This window comes from Quercus robur, chromosome 4, assembly GCF_932294415.1.
Source record: "Quercus robur chromosome 4, dhQueRobu3.1, whole genome shotgun sequence".
Classification (NCBI taxonomy): domain Eukaryota; kingdom Viridiplantae; phylum Streptophyta; class Magnoliopsida; order Fagales; family Fagaceae; genus Quercus; species Quercus robur.
Genome location: NC_065537.1, coordinates 18,825,318 through 18,844,179, shown reverse-complemented (window position 1 = coordinate 18,844,179; position 18,862 = coordinate 18,825,318). Strand labels below are relative to the sequence as shown.

At 31.4% G+C, this 18,862-nt stretch overlaps 2 protein-coding genes and 1 long non-coding RNA gene across 6 annotated transcripts in view; 2 read left to right on the top strand and 1 right to left on the bottom strand.

Annotated features, from left to right (window-relative positions):
• Positions 1-18,862, top strand: part of LOC126720768 (receptor-like protein 33) — a 322,024-nt gene that overhangs the window by 285,452 nt on the left and 17,710 nt on the right. The window lies entirely within an intron of this gene.
• The window catches only part of LOC126720766 (receptor-like protein 53), a 122,615-nt gene that overhangs the window by 93,008 nt on the left and 10,745 nt on the right, over positions 1-18,862 (top strand). The window contains exon 3 of the mRNA XM_050423567.1: positions 9,224-9,254. Coding sequence (XP_050279524.1) covers positions 9,224-9,254 — 31 coding nt within the window. The remainder of the gene's footprint in view (positions 1-9,223; positions 9,255-18,862) is intronic.
• The window catches only part of LOC126720779 (uncharacterized), a 156,523-nt gene that overhangs the window by 130,578 nt on the left and 7,083 nt on the right, over positions 1-18,862 (bottom strand). Inside the window, exon 2 of the long non-coding RNA XR_007653687.1 lies at positions 7,410-7,538. This is a non-coding gene — a long non-coding RNA (uncharacterized LOC126720779). The remainder of the gene's footprint in view (positions 1-7,409; positions 7,539-18,862) is intronic.

The following is an 18,862-nucleotide window of genomic DNA, read 5'->3' as shown; positions in this document are numbered from 1 at the left end:
AAGCAATGAATGATGATGACCAATCATAGCTCTGTGTAAAATAAGTTGCAATGCACCTTTCTCAAGTTAGAAAATTGATACATGTATCCAAATGAACCTAATGGCCCACTTAATGGTTGCATCTACAAGACTTACAGAGTCAATGCTTGACGCTGAATCCCTATGCGTGGTTCAAATTTAAAGTATAAGAAAACCGATTAAGCTCAAACAAACTCCAGTCCTCTCATAGTGATTTAATGATCCTTGATTTTTTTTTTAAAAGAATTTGATAAAGCAATGAATGATGATGACCAATCATAGCTCAATGTAAAATAAGTTGCAATGCACCTTTCTCAAGTTAGAAAATTGCTACATGTATCCAAATGAATCTACAAGACTCACAGAGTCAATGCTTGACGCCGAATCCCTATGTGTGGTACAAATTTAAAGTATAATAAAACCGTTTAAGCTCAAACAAATTCCAGTCCTTTCATAGTGATTTAATGATCCTTGAATTTTTTTAAAAGAATTTGATATAGCAATGAATGATGATGACCAATCATAGCTCCGTGTAAAATAAGTTGCAATGCACCTTTCTTGAGTTAGAAAATTGATACATGTATCCAAATGAAGCTAATGGCCCACTTAATGGTCGCATCTACAAGACTCACAGAGTCAATGCTTGATGCCGAATCCCTATGCGTGGTACAAATTTGAAGTAAGAAAACTGATTAAGCTCAAACAAACTCCTCTCCTCTCATTACAATACAATAAGACATTACCTTTCCTATAAATAAGCATTCCGTTAGTACCATTTATTACATAAACAAAATTGTAAACCAGTTTTATTATTTTTACAAAGCATGATGATGGAAGGTTCCTTGAGAATAATAGCTGTTTCATTAACCCTATTCCTAATAATAATAGCTATTTCAAAATAATAATAGTTGTTTCAATATTACAAACACCAATTAATGTTTCCAAGTGTGAGAATGTTAGAATTGAGCTTCTATTTATTGGACTTTTGGATTCATAAAACGAATTGGATGTGACACAGTGAATATAACTAGAGGGTTTGTTAATATACTGTGGTGAAATTCAGTATTGAACCTTGGTACACCTTGTTTTATTGGGCTTATGCCATAGTCTGATGTGAGGTGAAGTGTAGGGTTTTAAGCCTGATCTATAATTGGTGGATATTTACTGTATATTATATAAGGATAGGTCCCCTCTCCACTCCTAACGTTAGACGAAACCCTAGATCTCATACTTGTAGAGATTGGGGTGGCTTGGCCCATTGAAAGCCGTCTTGAAAGGAGGAGCATGGAAAGGAAGACTTGTCTGGGCCGTGTGCCGGGTGTGCACATGCGTTTCTATTGCTATTGATAATCTATTTAGGTTTACCCATGATATTTGGAGGTACATTCATAAACCTTATAGATTTTTTTATTATTTGTTTTCTAGTATCTAGCATGTGATTTAGATTCTCTACATTTCCTAAGGTACTCTACAATGTAAAGTTCTTTAAATCTCAACATTTCTTTTAAAATAAATGGTTAAGATGCTGCCACATTATCGATTCATAAATACAAGTACAACCCTAAATTAGTCTTAACATACAAAAAGTACACTTAATGTATAGTAAATGTTGACGTTAGCAGCTTAACACCATTCAACTTCTTTTTTTAAATTGTCTTTTTCCATAAAATCACCAACTCAAAAAACAATGCTTGCCACAATTGATGATTTATGAGAAATGAATATTAATATTAACATTTAATAAGAAATGAACCAATGAGGTCAAGCCGTCAAGGTGGACTCCCAAGCCAGAGCAAGTCATAATACTAAGTTTATCTTCAACATTGGGATGGTTAATCCTCCCAAGGATGAAAAAGTTAGAATAATAAAATTGCTTGAGCAATTTTGTTCAGATGGAGATGCAAACGCTTTTTACTGGTTCAAGAATCTAGAACCAACTCTAAAGATCTTGTTGCCAACAACGCTAGATGCAAGCTATACCCTTGAAAAAAGCATCTTATGAAAAATGATTGGGTTGTTATTTAGTTTTTAAAGATAGAAACATGGAGATAAATGCTTAAGTTATAATGATCATTGTTGTTGGGTTGATGATTTTTCTGAAAAAAGAAGTAACAGAGATAAGTTCATAATTTAAAATAAATAAATAAATAAATTGAGAGATAAGTCTAGAAGTTGAAAGGTGTTTATGATAAATAAGGATATTTATGTGTTTTGAAAGACTAATTTAAGATTGTATAAGTGAATTGATGATGTGTCACCATCTTAACCATTTATTTTAATAGAAAGGTTGAGATTTAAAGAACTTTATATTGTAGAGTACCTTAGAAAATCTAGAAAATATGAATCCGCATGTATATGTCTTGAATTCTTACAAGTTACAACCAAGACTAGGCAACATTTTCAAAGTTAATGTTTTTGAATAAATACTGAGTGCCAGAGATTATCTTACTGCAGTAATAACGCCACTCAGTCTTACAATTAGGGTCTGTTTGGATACAGCTTATTTTGCTGAAAACTGAAAATTGAAAACAAAAAAAAAAATAATTAAAAAGTTACTGTTCATTGGCCGAGTAGTGTTCATTGGCCTAATTGCATTGTTCATGTCCCATGAACAGTGCAACAAGCGTTGGTTTAAAAAAAAAAACTGAACACGTTTCAGCTATCCAAACCGCACCTTAATATGAAGAAATGGTTCCAATATTCTCAAGTCCAACAAAATCCTGAATTAAGTTAATTCTTGGTTAAACCATATTATCTCGATAAAGCCCTTCATAAGATTTTGTGTGGAATTTCACCTATTCAGTCCAGCAAGTTTTGTGTGGAACTCATTGAAGTCCTTCATTAATTAGCTATCTGCATTGAGGAAAACTTGCAGCTCCTTCTCTACGCACTTTCAAAACGACATGCACTTTGATTTCAAAAAATCTTTTTTTTTTTTTAATGACGCACTTTCAAAAAGTAAAGAGTAAACACGACTTTATTTCTATCCCAAAAAAAAAAAAAAAAAATTAGTGAAAAAAGACGTGACGAAAAAATAAAAAAGGATGTGCAAGTTTGTAGAGTCAAACTTTATAAGTTTGAACACAAACTTCACGCCTTGCATTTAACCAATTAACAATTACACACTTAGGTGTATTTTAACTTTTAGAAAATTGCCCCAAGCTTTACGCACAAGTTTTCCACCTCTTCCTTCCCTTTCTCCTTCTTTTATTTATTTGTAACCACGTTGCTCTTTTTCTTTTTTATTATAAATTTTGAACCAATGTTACCAATCTTAATTCTTGTTTTTATAATTATTTGTAACCATTAAACACGAACCTTATGGGACTTTTCTACACTTTCTTATGATGTTGATATTACAGTATGCCTTAAGGAAGCTTTCGAACTAGCTAGCTAAAATCATAATCTCATGGTTCTCAAAAAAAAAAAAAAAAAAAAAAAAAAAATCCTATTGTCATAAATATACATGTCTGCTGTAGACTTCCTCGTCTTTGGTAATAGTAAAAACAAAAAAAAATCATAGCAACAATATATGAAAACACTAAAAAAGGGTGAAATGTAATGCTCAGTAATTGCAATTTCTGTAAACTTCTATGTGATGGCGTTGGAGATGTGCATAGCAACTAACAAGATTGATGGTGTATGTGGCTAGACCAAAAAAAGAAAAGAAAAAAGCAAGCAGTGTGAGTAATACTCACTGAGAGTTTGAAATCTAAATGCAATTCATTGTTTAGGCTCACTTTCATTAATAGGTAATACTATTTTTTTTTTTTTTTGGGTTAAAAAAAATCGGTAGAGGGTCCTACTTGGGCAAGACTATAGTAGCATCCTATCCCCTCCCAGGCTAAACCCTATACTCTTGGTCCATGAGAAACTCATTTATTATTCTTTAAACCATTTGGGATGGAAATGAGATATGAGGAGCACCAACACATAGTTAGTTGTTAAGGCTCGAACCCAAGTTTTGAAACTTGCCGGTCTGGTATCTTACTAACTAGGCCACCCAAATGTTGGTATCAATAGGTAATACTCACTGACCAATGAATGATTCTTGGAAATATCTTTTTTTTTTCTTTTTTTTAATAACTTTATTTTTATGAATGAGAATATTTTATCAAGACCATGGACAACTCATGGTTGAATAATAAAACCGCAATATCAGTGTAGTTTTCTACATTTCGTAACCAATGTTATAAATACTGTTTCGAACTCTGTTTTGGTTTGTCCATTGGAAAAAAATATTTCTGTACCGACCTATTTCGATGTACCATTCTAAAGTTATTACTTATATATATATATATACATATATATATACACATACATATAGATATATATATATATATATATATATATTAAGTAATGTTACACTATCTAATAACTCGTTATTGAATTCATATTTTAAAAATCTCTCAATTGAATTATATGTTCTCTATGTCCTTAATATGCATATCAATTTTTATGTCAATCGAATGTTATTTATCATCTGATTCATAAACTCATCTTTTATGTATTATTTTAAATCACAAAAACTTGAATTTAAATAATTGTTGATAACATGACTATTGATATTTGATGACCTTGAAATTTTAAGCATGAGAAGTATATGAATATAATGTAATCTAATGGTAAATTTGTCAAAATTTACATCCAATAATAAGTTATTAAGTGATATAATATTTGTTAAAGTTATACATAACGTAATTTAATCCCAATCCCCACACACACACACACATATATATATATATATATATATATACACACAAACCACATGCCACCTGTCCATTTTAATTCTTAATTTTAGTGCACCATAATAATATTTATTCAGCTAGATAAAACCACTTCAATTTTAAATGGAAAATTTAGCACTCCAACGACTTTTAAAAGAAGTTTTTTTTTTCCTTGAAAGAAGAGCAATCTAATGCAATTTTGTGGTCTCAAATCTCAATATCTCAAATTAATGGCCAGTTTCGGCCTTTCTGGACTCAATTAGCAATTATTAAAATATTATAATTAATCTGACGTGATATATGGAGGTTCCTAGAAAGTGCAAAGTATGAGAACATGCACAAGTTTTACAATTTCACGTCACTTCACACGGGACTCCAAATTAACTATTTTTGAACCAATCTTAATTCTTGTTTTTAGCATTATTTGTAACCTTTTGCTCAAAGATTGCAATGGCTTTTACTACCAACAAAGGAAACGTGTATCATTTAATTAATCAAATAATTAAAAAAAACTGGCACCTACCCAAAAAAAAAAAAAAAAGTGCTAGTATGTGAAATCAAACTTTATTGTATGAAGTTTGAACGCAAATACTTGTTTAGGCCTACTTTACCTTTTTTGGCACAATTTTTCCGTTATTTTCTTATTATTTGTGTATCTAAGTAAGAAATCTTAATTTTTGAATAAATAAAATAAAACGTGAATAATAATTAAGTGATATTTATGGATAAAAATGTCTATACATTGTGTAAGTAGCATTACTGTGTAGCTTTAAACCTACGCGCTATATGGACCTTAATTTCTTGGTGTCATTGTTAAAGATCTATTTGATAATAATAATAAAAAACTAGTGGAATCTATAATGCTTATGGACAATCTTTAATAGATGATTTTAGAAATGTATTTAACTAACCAAACAATTAAAAAAGTTGCTCACTTTGATTTCAAAAAAGAAAAAGGATACGCACTTTCAAAAGGTAAGCCTGTTCGATACCATAACTTAAACAACAGTTTTTAATTTTTAAACAACATTACATGTATTTCTACACACTTTTTCACCCACACGTATTTCTAAAAAAACTGGAAACCGTTATTTAAGTGCACGTACCAAACACTCCCAAATGGGCTATTTGGTATATGTGTTTAAACACATGTTTTTAGTTTTTAAACAATACTACACGTATTTTCACACTTTTTCACTCACACGTATTTTAAAAAAATTGAAAACTATTATTTAAACACACATACCAAATGGGCGGTAAGATTTCAAAGTAAACTTATTAAAAGTAATTAAAAAAAAAAAAAAAAAAGACTATGGTGCGGAGAAAAAACTGTGCAAGTCTATAAAATCAAACTTTTAAGTGTGAACACAAACTTCCTACCTTCCACCAATTTACACGCTTAGACCACTTTAATTTTTATCAATTTCCTAACAAGAATTGATGGTGACCTCCACATCTTTATCAGACTTTGGCCAACGAATGATTCTTAAAAATACTATTTATTTATTAACAAATGAGAATATTATACATTACTATTTTAAATTTCACCAAAAAAAAAAATTTATATATAACCTCTCAAAACTATATTTTTGACTCCACCAATAACTTGTCCATTTTAATTCTTAATTTTAGTACACAATAATATTTACTTAGCTAGATATAAAACCACTTCAATTTCAAATGGAATATTTAGGGGGTGTTTGAGAGAGGAGTTTGAGTTATGTTGTTTGGGTATTTTTGATATATATATATATATATATAGACAAAAAAATGTGTGAAAATATGTATAATGTTATTTTAAATGTGAAAAAAATTACTGAAACTCATTTTCCAAACAGGGCCTTAGTGCTCCATCGATTTTTAAAAGAATTATTTTCTTAAAAGAATAGCAATCTAAATATCTAATGCAATTTTGTGGTCCCAATATTTCAAATTAATTGTCAGTTTCTGGACTCAATTACCAATTATTAAAATATTATAATTAAACTGATGATATACATAGAGGTTCCTAGAAAGTTTAAAGTATGAGAATATGTACATGCTGTACAATTTCACATCCCTTCACACGTGACGAGAAATTAACTTTTTGTTTTTTAAATAAAAGAAAGGTGGATGACTTCTGTTGACTTGGCAGCATCTATATATAATATTCATTCCATCCCATACATTCCTTATAACATCATCAAAAATACTACACCATTTTCAGAGTTCTGTTTTTGTTGAATTGGGTATCAAATGGGGCGTTCAACTTGGAAGTATCAAGTCTTCTTTTTGTTCAGTTTGATCTTGCATTCTCAACTTCCCTTTCCATCGTCTCTCTCTTCTTCCTTATCTTCAATGCCACCATGCTCTGCTCTACTCCATTTTAGTAAGTCTTTTTCTCTTGACAAATCTGCTTCTGCCTATGATCCTTCTTATCCAAAAACAGCCAGTTGGCAGGAGGATAAGCACTGTTGCAGTTGGGATGGGGTCGAGTGTGACAAAAACACAAGCCATGTGGTTGGCCTGGACCTTACTTCCAGTTGGCTTTTTGGCCACATTCATTCCAACAGTACCCTGTTTTTTCTTCCCAATCTCAGGAGGTTGAACCTCGCTGACAATAGCTTCAATCTCTCCCTAATTCCTTCTGAGTTTGGCAACTTTAAGAGTTTGACTTATCTCAACCTTTCTTATTCCGTATTTTCTGGCCAAATCCCGTTTGAAATCTCCCAGTTGTCTTCACTGGTTTCACTTGATCTTTCTAAGAATGGGCTCTTAATCAAAGCTCCAGTCTGGAAAAGAGTCATTGGTAACCTAACTCAGTTAAGTGAACTTCTTCTGGATGGGACAAATATGTCCTCAATTAGACTTAATTCTTTGATGAATCTATCCTCCTCTTTGACAACTCTTAGTCTCCGTTACTGTGACTTGCGGGGAAAACTCGAAAATAACATCCTCTGCCTACCCAGTATACAAACCCTTGATCTAGTAGGTAATTCGAACCTTGAAGGTTCTCTTCTAAAGCCTAATTGGAGTTGTAGTTCCTTGAAGTTCTTGGGTCTCTCTGGGAGAATGGTTTCAAGAGAATTCCTTAATTCAATCGGCAATTTGAAGTCCTTGGAGCGTTTGGAACTCTATTCGGCAAACTTTTTAGGAGAATTACCTAGTTCTATCGGCAATCTAAAGTCCTTGGAGCGTTTAAAACTCTCTTCGGCAAACTTTTCAGGAGAATTACCTAGTTTTATTGGCAATCTGAAGTTCTTGAAGCATTTGACTCTCTGTGATTGCAATATTACGGGGTCAATTCCAGCATGGCTAGGGAACCTTACAAGCCTTACATATTTGGATCTGTTAGAAAATAGTTGTAACGGTGAGATTCTATTACCACTTTTAAATTTTAGGTCTTTTTGACTGACGCATCAAACTAACAATTTTTTAATTGTTGGTGAATATTTTTAACAGGTCTGTTGCCATCATCACTATTCAACTTGCCGAATCTCTCAACTTTAGACCTTCGGTACAATCTACTTGTTGGTCCCCTTCCTAGTCACGTAAGTGGTTTGAATCTAGTTGATCTCTATTTAAGTTCAAATTTCCTAAATGGAACACTGCCATCTTGGTTGTTCAGTATGCCATCTTTGGAGACTTTGTATCTTAATCGTAATCAGTTTGTTGGTGAGATTGGTGAATTCAAGTACAATTCATTGAAGGATCTTGATTTGGGTCATAATAAGCTACATGGCTCTATTCCTAGGTCAGTATCTAGACTTGTGAACCTTACTAGGCTATCTCTCTCATCAAATAACTTGAGTATTATGTTGGGGTCTGAAATGTTTTCAAAGCTCAAAAATCTTGAGACTTTTGATTTGTCAAATAACTCAGTTAGCATCAATAATAATGTTGCCTATGCCCTGCCCAATCTTCAATATTTGAACTTGGCTTACTCCAATATCAGTGAATTCCCAATTTTCTTAAGACTGACAACAGATTTAGGATACTTAGACCTTTCCAATATCCGATTTTATGGTCGAGTTCCAAGATGGTTGGGGGATGTGGGGAATAATTCATTATATTATGTTAATCTTCGTAACAACTTGCTACAAGGACCATTTCCCATTCTAAATTCTTCCAATCTACAATTTATCTTTTTCTCCAATAACAATTTAACGGGAGAAATCCCTTCTTTAATTTGCGATGCAATTCGCCTTGAAGTTCTAGACTTGTCTCATAACAACTTAAGTGGCATGATTCCTAAGTGTTTGGTAAACTCTACTGCCCTCTCGGTGTTGGATTTGCGAATGAATGGCCTTCATGGTACCATTCCTGCAATATTTGCCAAAGGAAATAATTTTAGGAATATTAACCTTAATGGCAATCAATTGGAAGGGCCATTGCCGCAATCTTTGGTCAATTGTACAGACTTGGAAGTTCTAGATCTTGGAAACAATAAGATAAATGGAGCCTTTCCTTACTAGTTGGGAAGTCTTCAGAAATTGCAGGTTCTTGTCATAAGATCAAACAGATTTCAAGGTCGCATAGGCAATCCTAAAACCAAATTTCCTTTCCCAAATTTGCGAATCATAGACATCTCTAACAATCAGTTTAATGGTCCTTTGCCAATAACATATTTTGAATATTTGAAAGCCATGATGAATGTGGAGTTGCATCGAAATATATGGGAGAAGATTATTATCAAGATTCATTGAATATCATGATGAAAGGGCAGTATATTGAGATGGAGAGAGTCCTAACCATCTTAACAAGTATTGATTTTTCATACAATAGTTTCACAGGAGAGATGCCAAAGATAATTGGAAGGCTTAAATCACTCAAGGGGCTCAACCTTTCTTACAATAACCTTATAGGTTATATTCCATCATCAATTGGAAATTTGACCAATCTTGAATGGTTAGACCTCTCTTTCAACAAGCTCGGTGGGGAGATTCCTAGTCAATTGGTAGATCTAACGTCACTTGCAGTCTTAAATCTATCACATAACCAACTCACAGGACACATACCTTCAGGAAATCAATTCAATACATTCAACAATGATTCATACACCGATAACTTGGGATTGTGTGGGTTTCCATTGTCAAAAACATGTGACAACCACGAGGCAAAGCAACCACCACCACCTACCTTACAGCAAGATGAAAATTTAGAGCATGAAAATGGGTTTGGTTGGCAAGCTGTATCCATAGGTTACGCATGTGGAACAATATTCGGAATGTTTATGGGATATCTTATGTTTAAAATTGGAAAACCAAAGTGTCTTGTGAGGATGGTCAAATTAGAGCAGCATATCATGCTCAGAAGATTGAAGAAGAATGCCCACAAATGTGGTGGAAGAAGATGACTGTTTCTATGGTACGTGATGTTCTTATTTTTGAGACTTTAGAATGAATCTCTATTCTTGAAAATATAAAAGTTTCTATTATTATTAGCAACGGTGAATTTTTTTCTGTCCCTTTGAATTATAGTTATATATCTTGGATATCTTATGAATTTTCATTCTTATTTAATTTCTTTGGGTGTAATTTAGATGCCATGGATAGTATGCGGCAAATGGGGCTTGAATACTTGTATGCTATTTAAGAAGACATAATATGGTTATGATGATGGCTATTGTTTCTAGTCTTTTGCAAAATGGAGCATTCTAGTGTCTTGATGTAGTCACAACTGTTGGTTTGTTCACAAGGATCATCCCTTTGTTGTATTTCTATTTGCTATGTAGGTTTATCATTTTTTTAAAGGATAGGTGGACTTAGTTCGTTGGCCTATTTTGAGGTGACACTGTTGTGCTTCTATTCTTACTCTTCCTTGTAATTGAATTTTTTACTTAATATATTTTTTTGTCAATGCTTCATACCCGGCACTTATTATCATGTTCCAAAATGATTTAATTATCATATTGTTTAGATTTTGCTTTATCCTTTGTTTATCTAATTGTAATTATATCTATACATGCAAGTTGTTTTTCCTGAACTTAGTGATTATTTATTCATTCTGGTTTTTGGACCTTACTAATACTGGTCCCTGCCATTTAGAACACCGTGAATAGTGAATATATAGCATTGCTTTGAATAAGTTTGACCAAAATTCATTTCAGATCTCTAAATTTACTTTTGAAAGTCCTCGAAGTTTCAAATTTATTCAATTTAAGGTATTGCTTTAGTGTTCATCATGTAATTGCTGTTAACTGAAAATCTATAGAAAAGCAAGACTTAATGGCAATTTTCTAATGGAAGATCTTTAATTGAATAAACTTTAAACTTAAAGGAGTTCTTCCTCCTATGAGGGCCCATATGTGATTGAACTGAAAGGAGTTCTAGTAGTTCAAAGTCAGGAGGGCCCATATGTGATTGAACTTAAAGGAGTTCTAGTAGTTCAAAGTCCAACTAAGACATGAAAGTAATTGCTTGCAAAGAAAATTTAGGACCACAATTTTTTTTGTTACTAATCTAATGTGGTAGATTATGATTATTTGAAGAAAAAATAATGAGTTTATGTAAAAGCCATAGGTAGCCACACTCAATTGGCCACTTCAGAATTGTAACCAAAAAAAAAAAAAAAATTAAGAGATACTTTTTTCCGGTGACACATATGATATGTATCTACCAAGTCTGTGTATTAATTTTTTGGATGTGGGTATTAATTGTATAGTGCATGTGACTGAAAGACTAGGTTCAACTGGTTATAGTTGAAGAAACTTTGTTTAGGCATTCTTTCAAACATGGCAAAAAGGTTAAGTGAGGCTCACATTTGATATAAACAATGTTTCGGTTCCTGATCAATTCAGGTAAAATATTATGTTGTTAAACAAATGCACATGAATTTTTGCACTTTGAGTCCTTCCTATTCACATGATCTTTTTTTTTATTGTGGGATGATGTTCTCTAGTTCTGTTTGACTATAATGTTCAAGAGTGAGTCAATGACTTGATAGCTTCTTCAAGCTGTAGGAATTATTATCTCATAGATATTCATGTTCCTAACTGGGAAAAGGAAACTGTAGGTTGATTCAATATAGAGTCAAAAAAACATTTTTAAGTTACTGTCCTCCATCACTGCATATTACAGCCATAATATCTTGTCCTCATAGTCAATACCACCTCGACATTGTATCGTTCACAACTCAGATTCTTATTTGGGGGGTTGGGAGGAGGGGAGGGGAGGGAAAGGGGGATTTGGGGGATATATGTTGAAATAGCGGAAGCTCAAATACTAGATTGTTTAACCGAACACGTGATAGGAGCACAAAATTCCGAACACATGATATTATTTTACAAAGCTTTTCCCCGGATAACCATTTATCCTCATAAATCCGAATTCTATACCAACACGAATTCTCCGCATCATCCCCGTTGAGATAACTTTCCTAGCTTTAAGAATACTTTGCCAAGTGTAGGAACTGGAAGATATCTTGGCATCAAATAATGTACTTCTAGGGAAGTATTAGCTTGAAAAACTCTATAAAATAGAGAATTATGGTCGGTCAAGAGATATTAAACCTGTTTCGCAAGCATCACCTCACTAAATTTCACCAAATCTTTAAAGCCCATACCACAACACTCCTGAGGTTGATGAAGAGCTCCTCATTTTTTCCAATGAAATTTTCTTTGCTCACCCCTTCGATTTGTTTCATCTAAAATCCCACATTTGGACACTACGAGTTACCCATATTTGGCATACATCACTTTCAAAAAATTTGTCACAGTTGTAATGTAAAATGTATCTTGTGGCCTATATCATGTGCAACCTATTAAAAGTGTGCATTTTGTTTTTTAGTTATTATTAGCCAAGTCGCAAACACAGATTATGTGTCGAGACTCAAGTAAAATCAGGTTCAAGGTCCTTTAAGCTTTTGATTCCCTTTTGAATGTTGTTGGATGCTAATAGACTAGTTATTTTTTATTTTCATTTTCATTATCTAGTAAAAATAGTTAGAATTATATGTGGATTTCAGTTATTAGTTTGTTCCCCTGACATGTATGAGCTTATTGTTACGGATGATCTCTCTGCTATGGTTGGAATTGAAGGATGATACATCTTAATGAAAAGAGATCATGGACTGGGAGATTATATTACCTTCCAAATTGATCCATCTATGAATTTTGCACTTAACACATATGAATTAGTGGGATCTCTACCTGGTGGCAACAATAATTTATAGCTTGGGGATGCTATTTTTACTATGAAATGGGTTACTTGAAGATTTGCAAGTAACATTTTGGTTTTGGTTTAGATTTATTCCGTTGAATAGATTTTGGCATGGTTTGGATTGACTGAGTTGTTCTTTTCATTTTTATTTTTGGTTACTGAGAAAATAATTTCTGAGATAACTTCTCTCTATTCTTTTTTATTTATTCCTTTTTTAACTCAGAAAATAATTTCTATTTTATAATTTTTTTTTTCAAAAAGTATTTTTTAATTAATTTATTTATATATATATATATTTTTTTTTTTACTATAAAAATCTATAGAAAAGCGAAACCACATCATTTTGAGACACTTTATGGAAGTTTTCTAATGAACACTAATCAAATTGAATAAAAGTAAATTTAGAGACCTAAAATTAAATTACTTTCTTTAGTTGCATTGTTTCATCTGCATCTTTGGAAGCTGATTCATAGGATTTCAGGATTGGGTACCAACCTAATTTGAATAGGAATTAATACAAAGAAAAAGCATAATTGATGGAAGAAATTAATCATTTCATTTGTTGCTGAAATCGGTCTTTTCATGGTAAAAAAATGTTTCCAAAGTTATTCTAGAAATAAGCGTTAAGTTGTACAAGTCAATGGACGTGTAAAACATAGGTAGCTAGTACTGGACAGAGATCTACGTTACGCATAAATATGTCTTTTCTATACTTCATATCTTAAGCAGCACATAACTTTATAGACAGATGAAGATCAAACTTATAATTAGTCATACTCAAGAATACTTGTAAATTTTAGTTGAATTAGTATTACTAGATGATCTAAGCCTAAACTGTACTGTCAAAAAAGAAACCAATGGTTTCTAGACCAAATCGAACCTCACTCCACTGCTAGAAATGAGGTCACAATTTCAAATGTGTGTGAATTTAGGAGTATTTATCATTGAAAAAAATATATATAATTTTTAATGAAGCATTATAACTAATGGAAAATAATCATAATTTCCAAAAAGAAAACTCAGATAACTTTCGCATAATATGTGTGTTAGGATTTTGGTGTTTAAGTCCATTAGAAGTCAGCACCAATTCTGAAAATTCAAATTTCAGTGGGCATGAACTTATGCTTATGTGATCCTCACTTTTATAGAGCAGGAGGTTGAAATGGAGATGACTTTGCCGGTACTTGTAGCTTCAAGGTCCTCCATGTGCTCTGTTACATTTTTAATTAGTTGCTGTTTGCATAGGTATAGCTAGTCTCAAATTTCAAAATACTGTAAAAAAGTCGGGGATTATGTGTAAATTTCAGTTATTAGCTAGTCTATTATGGATTATCCCCACTTCACTAAAGTTGGAATTGATGAATGATATTTTTAATATGAGTTCATGGAAAGTGTGCATAATCATGTCTTCGACTCACGATTTTAATTGAAAAAATGGTGTGTAATAGTATGTGTAATAAACACTACCCTCGTTGTCTAATAGTGTGCATAATAAACTATAAGGCTGTTTTTTTCACTTTAAAGGCCCTTTTTCAAGGTGATATTTCGGTTTTGTTGGTCAAACCTTCTTTATTTGGTTTCTGCAAAATTTTTCTCACTTCCTTTTCCAATTTCCTATTATAAATAACTTTTGGTAAAGTCTAAGAACCAAAATATTATTTTACCTTTTTTTTTTTTAAATGTGAATTTTGACAAATTCAACATTAGATTGTATTTTCTTATGCTGTGCATATTAGGTAAAATTAATTTGTTAACATAAGGTTAAAGAAGAGAGAGAAGAAAATATGACACAAAAAATTTACGTGATTCGGCAATATACTTACGTCCACTGAAGGCGATAGAATATATTTTCACTATAACTGTGAAGATTACAACAATGACTTGAAGAAACTCTCACACAAACCCAAACCCCAAATACACCCTTAATTCTCTCACAAATTAATAGAGAACACCTATTGTATTTAGACAAAAGTTGCAAGACACTAACTTCCTATACTTTGGTGCACACACACAGAAGAAGTTATTTTTTGCTATCTCCGTAGCTCACATGCATGCTTCCTCATTTGATCCACTTCTATTTATAGCCAAGGATTCAGCCGAAATGTCACCAACGTGAAACACCAATTGTTGACTTTAGTGGCCAAGCATTTATTGCCAAAGAGGTCATACATTTCGGCTAGCATGATATTTGGTAACTTCCGGTGTAGTTCCTTGCCATTTCTTGACAATTCATAAATGTCAATAGAGTCATACATTTCGGCCAAGAGGTGAAGTATGTATGCATGTCAAGTGTTCTAGACCAATGGGAATGCAAGACTTCTATCAACCAAGAAGTCATTAAATTCGGCTGAGTCCATGCAACAATTTCATGCAACTTCTTTGCATTTCTTCACGTATAGCAATTATGCAACTTTCTGATGGTTTGTTGTCTAATTGTCAAGCCACTAATTTTGACAATTTAAGCCATTCCAACATCTTATTATTTCTTCTATGCATTATAAAATTTTAAGAATTAAAATCAAAGATTAATAGCTATGTCATCAATCAAATATTTATATTACAAGTTTGTATAGTCTTAAATTATGTATAAAAAATAAGTTTATAGATTCGAATGGTAAGTAATATCCGATTTGAATGAAATTTGACATGCATGTTAAGAACAAAATGAACATACAATCCAATAGTTAAATTTAATTTCAAAATATATAATCATGTTAATTTTTTAGAAGGAGCTTGTAACTAAAGTTTGTCATTTTTATATACCTTCACCCTTCAAGTACACACCATATAACAGCCATTCATATTTCAACTCATCTTTTCTTTCTTTCTCATCTCCAGGGGCATAGCCAGAAATTTTTGTTTGAGAGGGGGGGCCAACTTATGATACTAATTTATTAGTTTATACAAACTTTCATAAACACGCATAAACACATACATCTATACACACATATAATTGAGTATCTTTCATAGTGAATTCTTAAAATTTTCATTTTTAATATAAGTTACCAAATTGTCTACCAAAGTAAGTAAAAAAATTTCAATTGAACTAATGAAGTATTCAAAGATATGAAAGATTCAAGACTTTAGTAGACACAAAAACACATTTTACAATAAAAAATAAATGTGAGGAAAAAAAATATTCTCTATAACTACTGGATCAATTGGAAAACTTTTTTAAGAACATCATTGGACTAGCTCAAATATTTGGGGGGCCGAGCCCCATTTTTGTAGGCTAATAATTAAAATGTTAAATATTTATATATAGTATTCAAGTAGACAAGTATCATTAACTAATCTAACAAATAAAAAAAGACTCACTCTTACAAATGGTAAAGACTTTATAGACAAGGGAAAAAAAAAAGTTTGTGAAAACTTTATAGTCTAAAGTTTGAACGCAATTACACATTTAAGCTCACTAGAAATTTTAGACAATTGCCCTAAATTTTATTCTTCCTTCCTTTTCTTAGTATTCGTGTATCTAAGTAAGAAATCTTACCTTTTGTATAAAAAATAAAATATTAAAAAACAAATATTATTTAAATGATATTCCTGTATAAAAAAGTTTATTTGTTTTGTCTTGACTTTACTCCTCCAAGCTAAATTGAGCTTATTTTCTCAGCATCATTGTTAGTGATCTATTTGATAATGTATTTTTTATTTTTTTGAATGATATGTACAATGCTTTTGGACAATCTTTTATTAGATTAATCAAATAATTAAAAGGACATGCACTTCGAATACAAAAATGGAAAAATGGCGTACATTCAAAAGGTAAAAGAGTAAAGACCACGTTATTTCTATATTTAAAAAAAAAGTATTAAAAAAAAAAAAAAAAAACACTTTGGACCAATCTAGATCGTCTATATTGCACTGAAAGAAAAAGTGACCTAACAAAATGTCAGTGGCAGTCCCCCCACAATAGTTAGATGAAAAAGATCTTTACCATGATTATCATATAGATATTTGTCTCCTCCATCTATCGAACTGTTGGAAATTTTCAAAGGGTTCGATCATTTTCATTTGAAAGAAAATTTTAACCAGCACCTAGAATTCAAAATACCACGTCATTCCATGTCCTTGCGGAGAAAAAACTATACAAGTCAATAAAACTGTACAAGTCAATAAAATCAAACTTTTAAGTGTGAACACAAACTTCCTACCTTTCACCAATTTACACGCTTAGACCACTTTAATTTTTATCAATTTTCTAACAAGAATTGATGGTGACCTCCACATCTTTATCAGACTTTGGCCAACGAATGATTCTTAAAAATACCATTTATTTATTAACAAATGAGAATATTATATATCACTATCTTAAATTTCACACAAAAAAAATTATATATAACCTCTCAAAACTATATTTTTGACTCCACCGGTGACTTATCCATTTTAATTCTTAATTTTAGTACACGATAATAATGTTTACTCAGCTAGATATAAAACCAGTTCAATTTCAAATGGAATATTTAGTGCTCCAACAATTTTTAAAAGAATTATTTTCTTAAAAGAAGAGCAATCTAATGCAATTTTGTGGTCCCAATATTTCAAATTAATTGTCAATTTCTGGACACAATTATCAATTATTTAAAATATTATAATTAATCTGATGATACATATGGAGGTTCCTAGAAAGTTTAAAGTATGGCAATATGTACATGTCGTACAATTTCACGTCACCTCACACGTGACGTGAAATTAACTTTTTTTTTTAAAAAAATAAAAGAAAGGTGCATGACTTCTGTTGACTTGGCAGCATCTATGTATAATATTCATTCCATCCCATACCTTCCTTATAACATCATCAAAAATACTACACCATTTTCAAAGTTTTGTTTTCGTTGAATTGGGTATCAAATGGGGAGTAAGAAAGACTTCCGAGATATAGGCACTAATAAGAAAATCAATATCTTAGATTTAGACTCCTTTTTAAAAATTAAAAAAAATTCAGCAGTTACAATCAATAAGGAGATTTAAACTTTGGTTGTCTCCAACTTTCTATTAGAATCACAAGAAGATGTCAGTTGAGCAACAAAATTCTTAGCTAGGTTTGCTATTTGCACATTCGTGAACTTCTGATTTTCTTGATGATAAATTAACCTTGTGCTCTGCAATTTTAAAGTTCATGCCCATCCAATACATAATATACACTAGCCTGTAGCATTATGAATATTCATGGAATACATTTACAAATAAGCATAACAAAATGCATATTAAAGTTTTACCAAATTTATATACAACATATATAATGTTTGTATATTTGAAAATATAACATATAAGTTTATTTAAAACAAATAAAAAAATCATATCAATTGTTATCAATGAAAATGTATTTTAGTATTTTATATAAAAAATAATCATTTCATCTAATTGCATATTTTAAAATGTACTTATGCATATGCATGAGTTTACAAGTTAGTACTCCTTATTGGAACTACAAAAACCAGGCCAAATTGAACTAATTCTAAATCTCAAAATGTGAATTATCATTAATTGAGTAATGTGCTAAGTTTGTCAACCAGTAAAAGCAAGTAACATCTTACCACCTAAAAATTGTGAAAAGATTATGAAAATGTTGTACACAAACTTTTCTCTTAAAGATTGTTAAATTTTGAATGACTAATCAAATTTCCGTCTAAAATAAGTTGCACTTTCACAAGTTAGAAAATTGATATATGTAACCAAATGAACCCAGGGCCCATAAACAAGACTTACATAGTCAATCCCTAACTTATGGTAGAAATTTAAAGAGAAATGCTATGTACACATAACAAAATATTTTCATAATAAATTCTAAGTTTTAGGTTGTTACTGTCTTACTGGTTTTTATTAAAGAGCAAAAAATTAATTTCAATAGTGAGTTTAAATTAAAACCAGTAACAATTTACCACATAAGATTTGTTGTGAAAATATTGTGAACATAACACTTCTTAAATTAAAAGCAACAAAAACTGATTAAGCTCAGATCATAATTGTCAA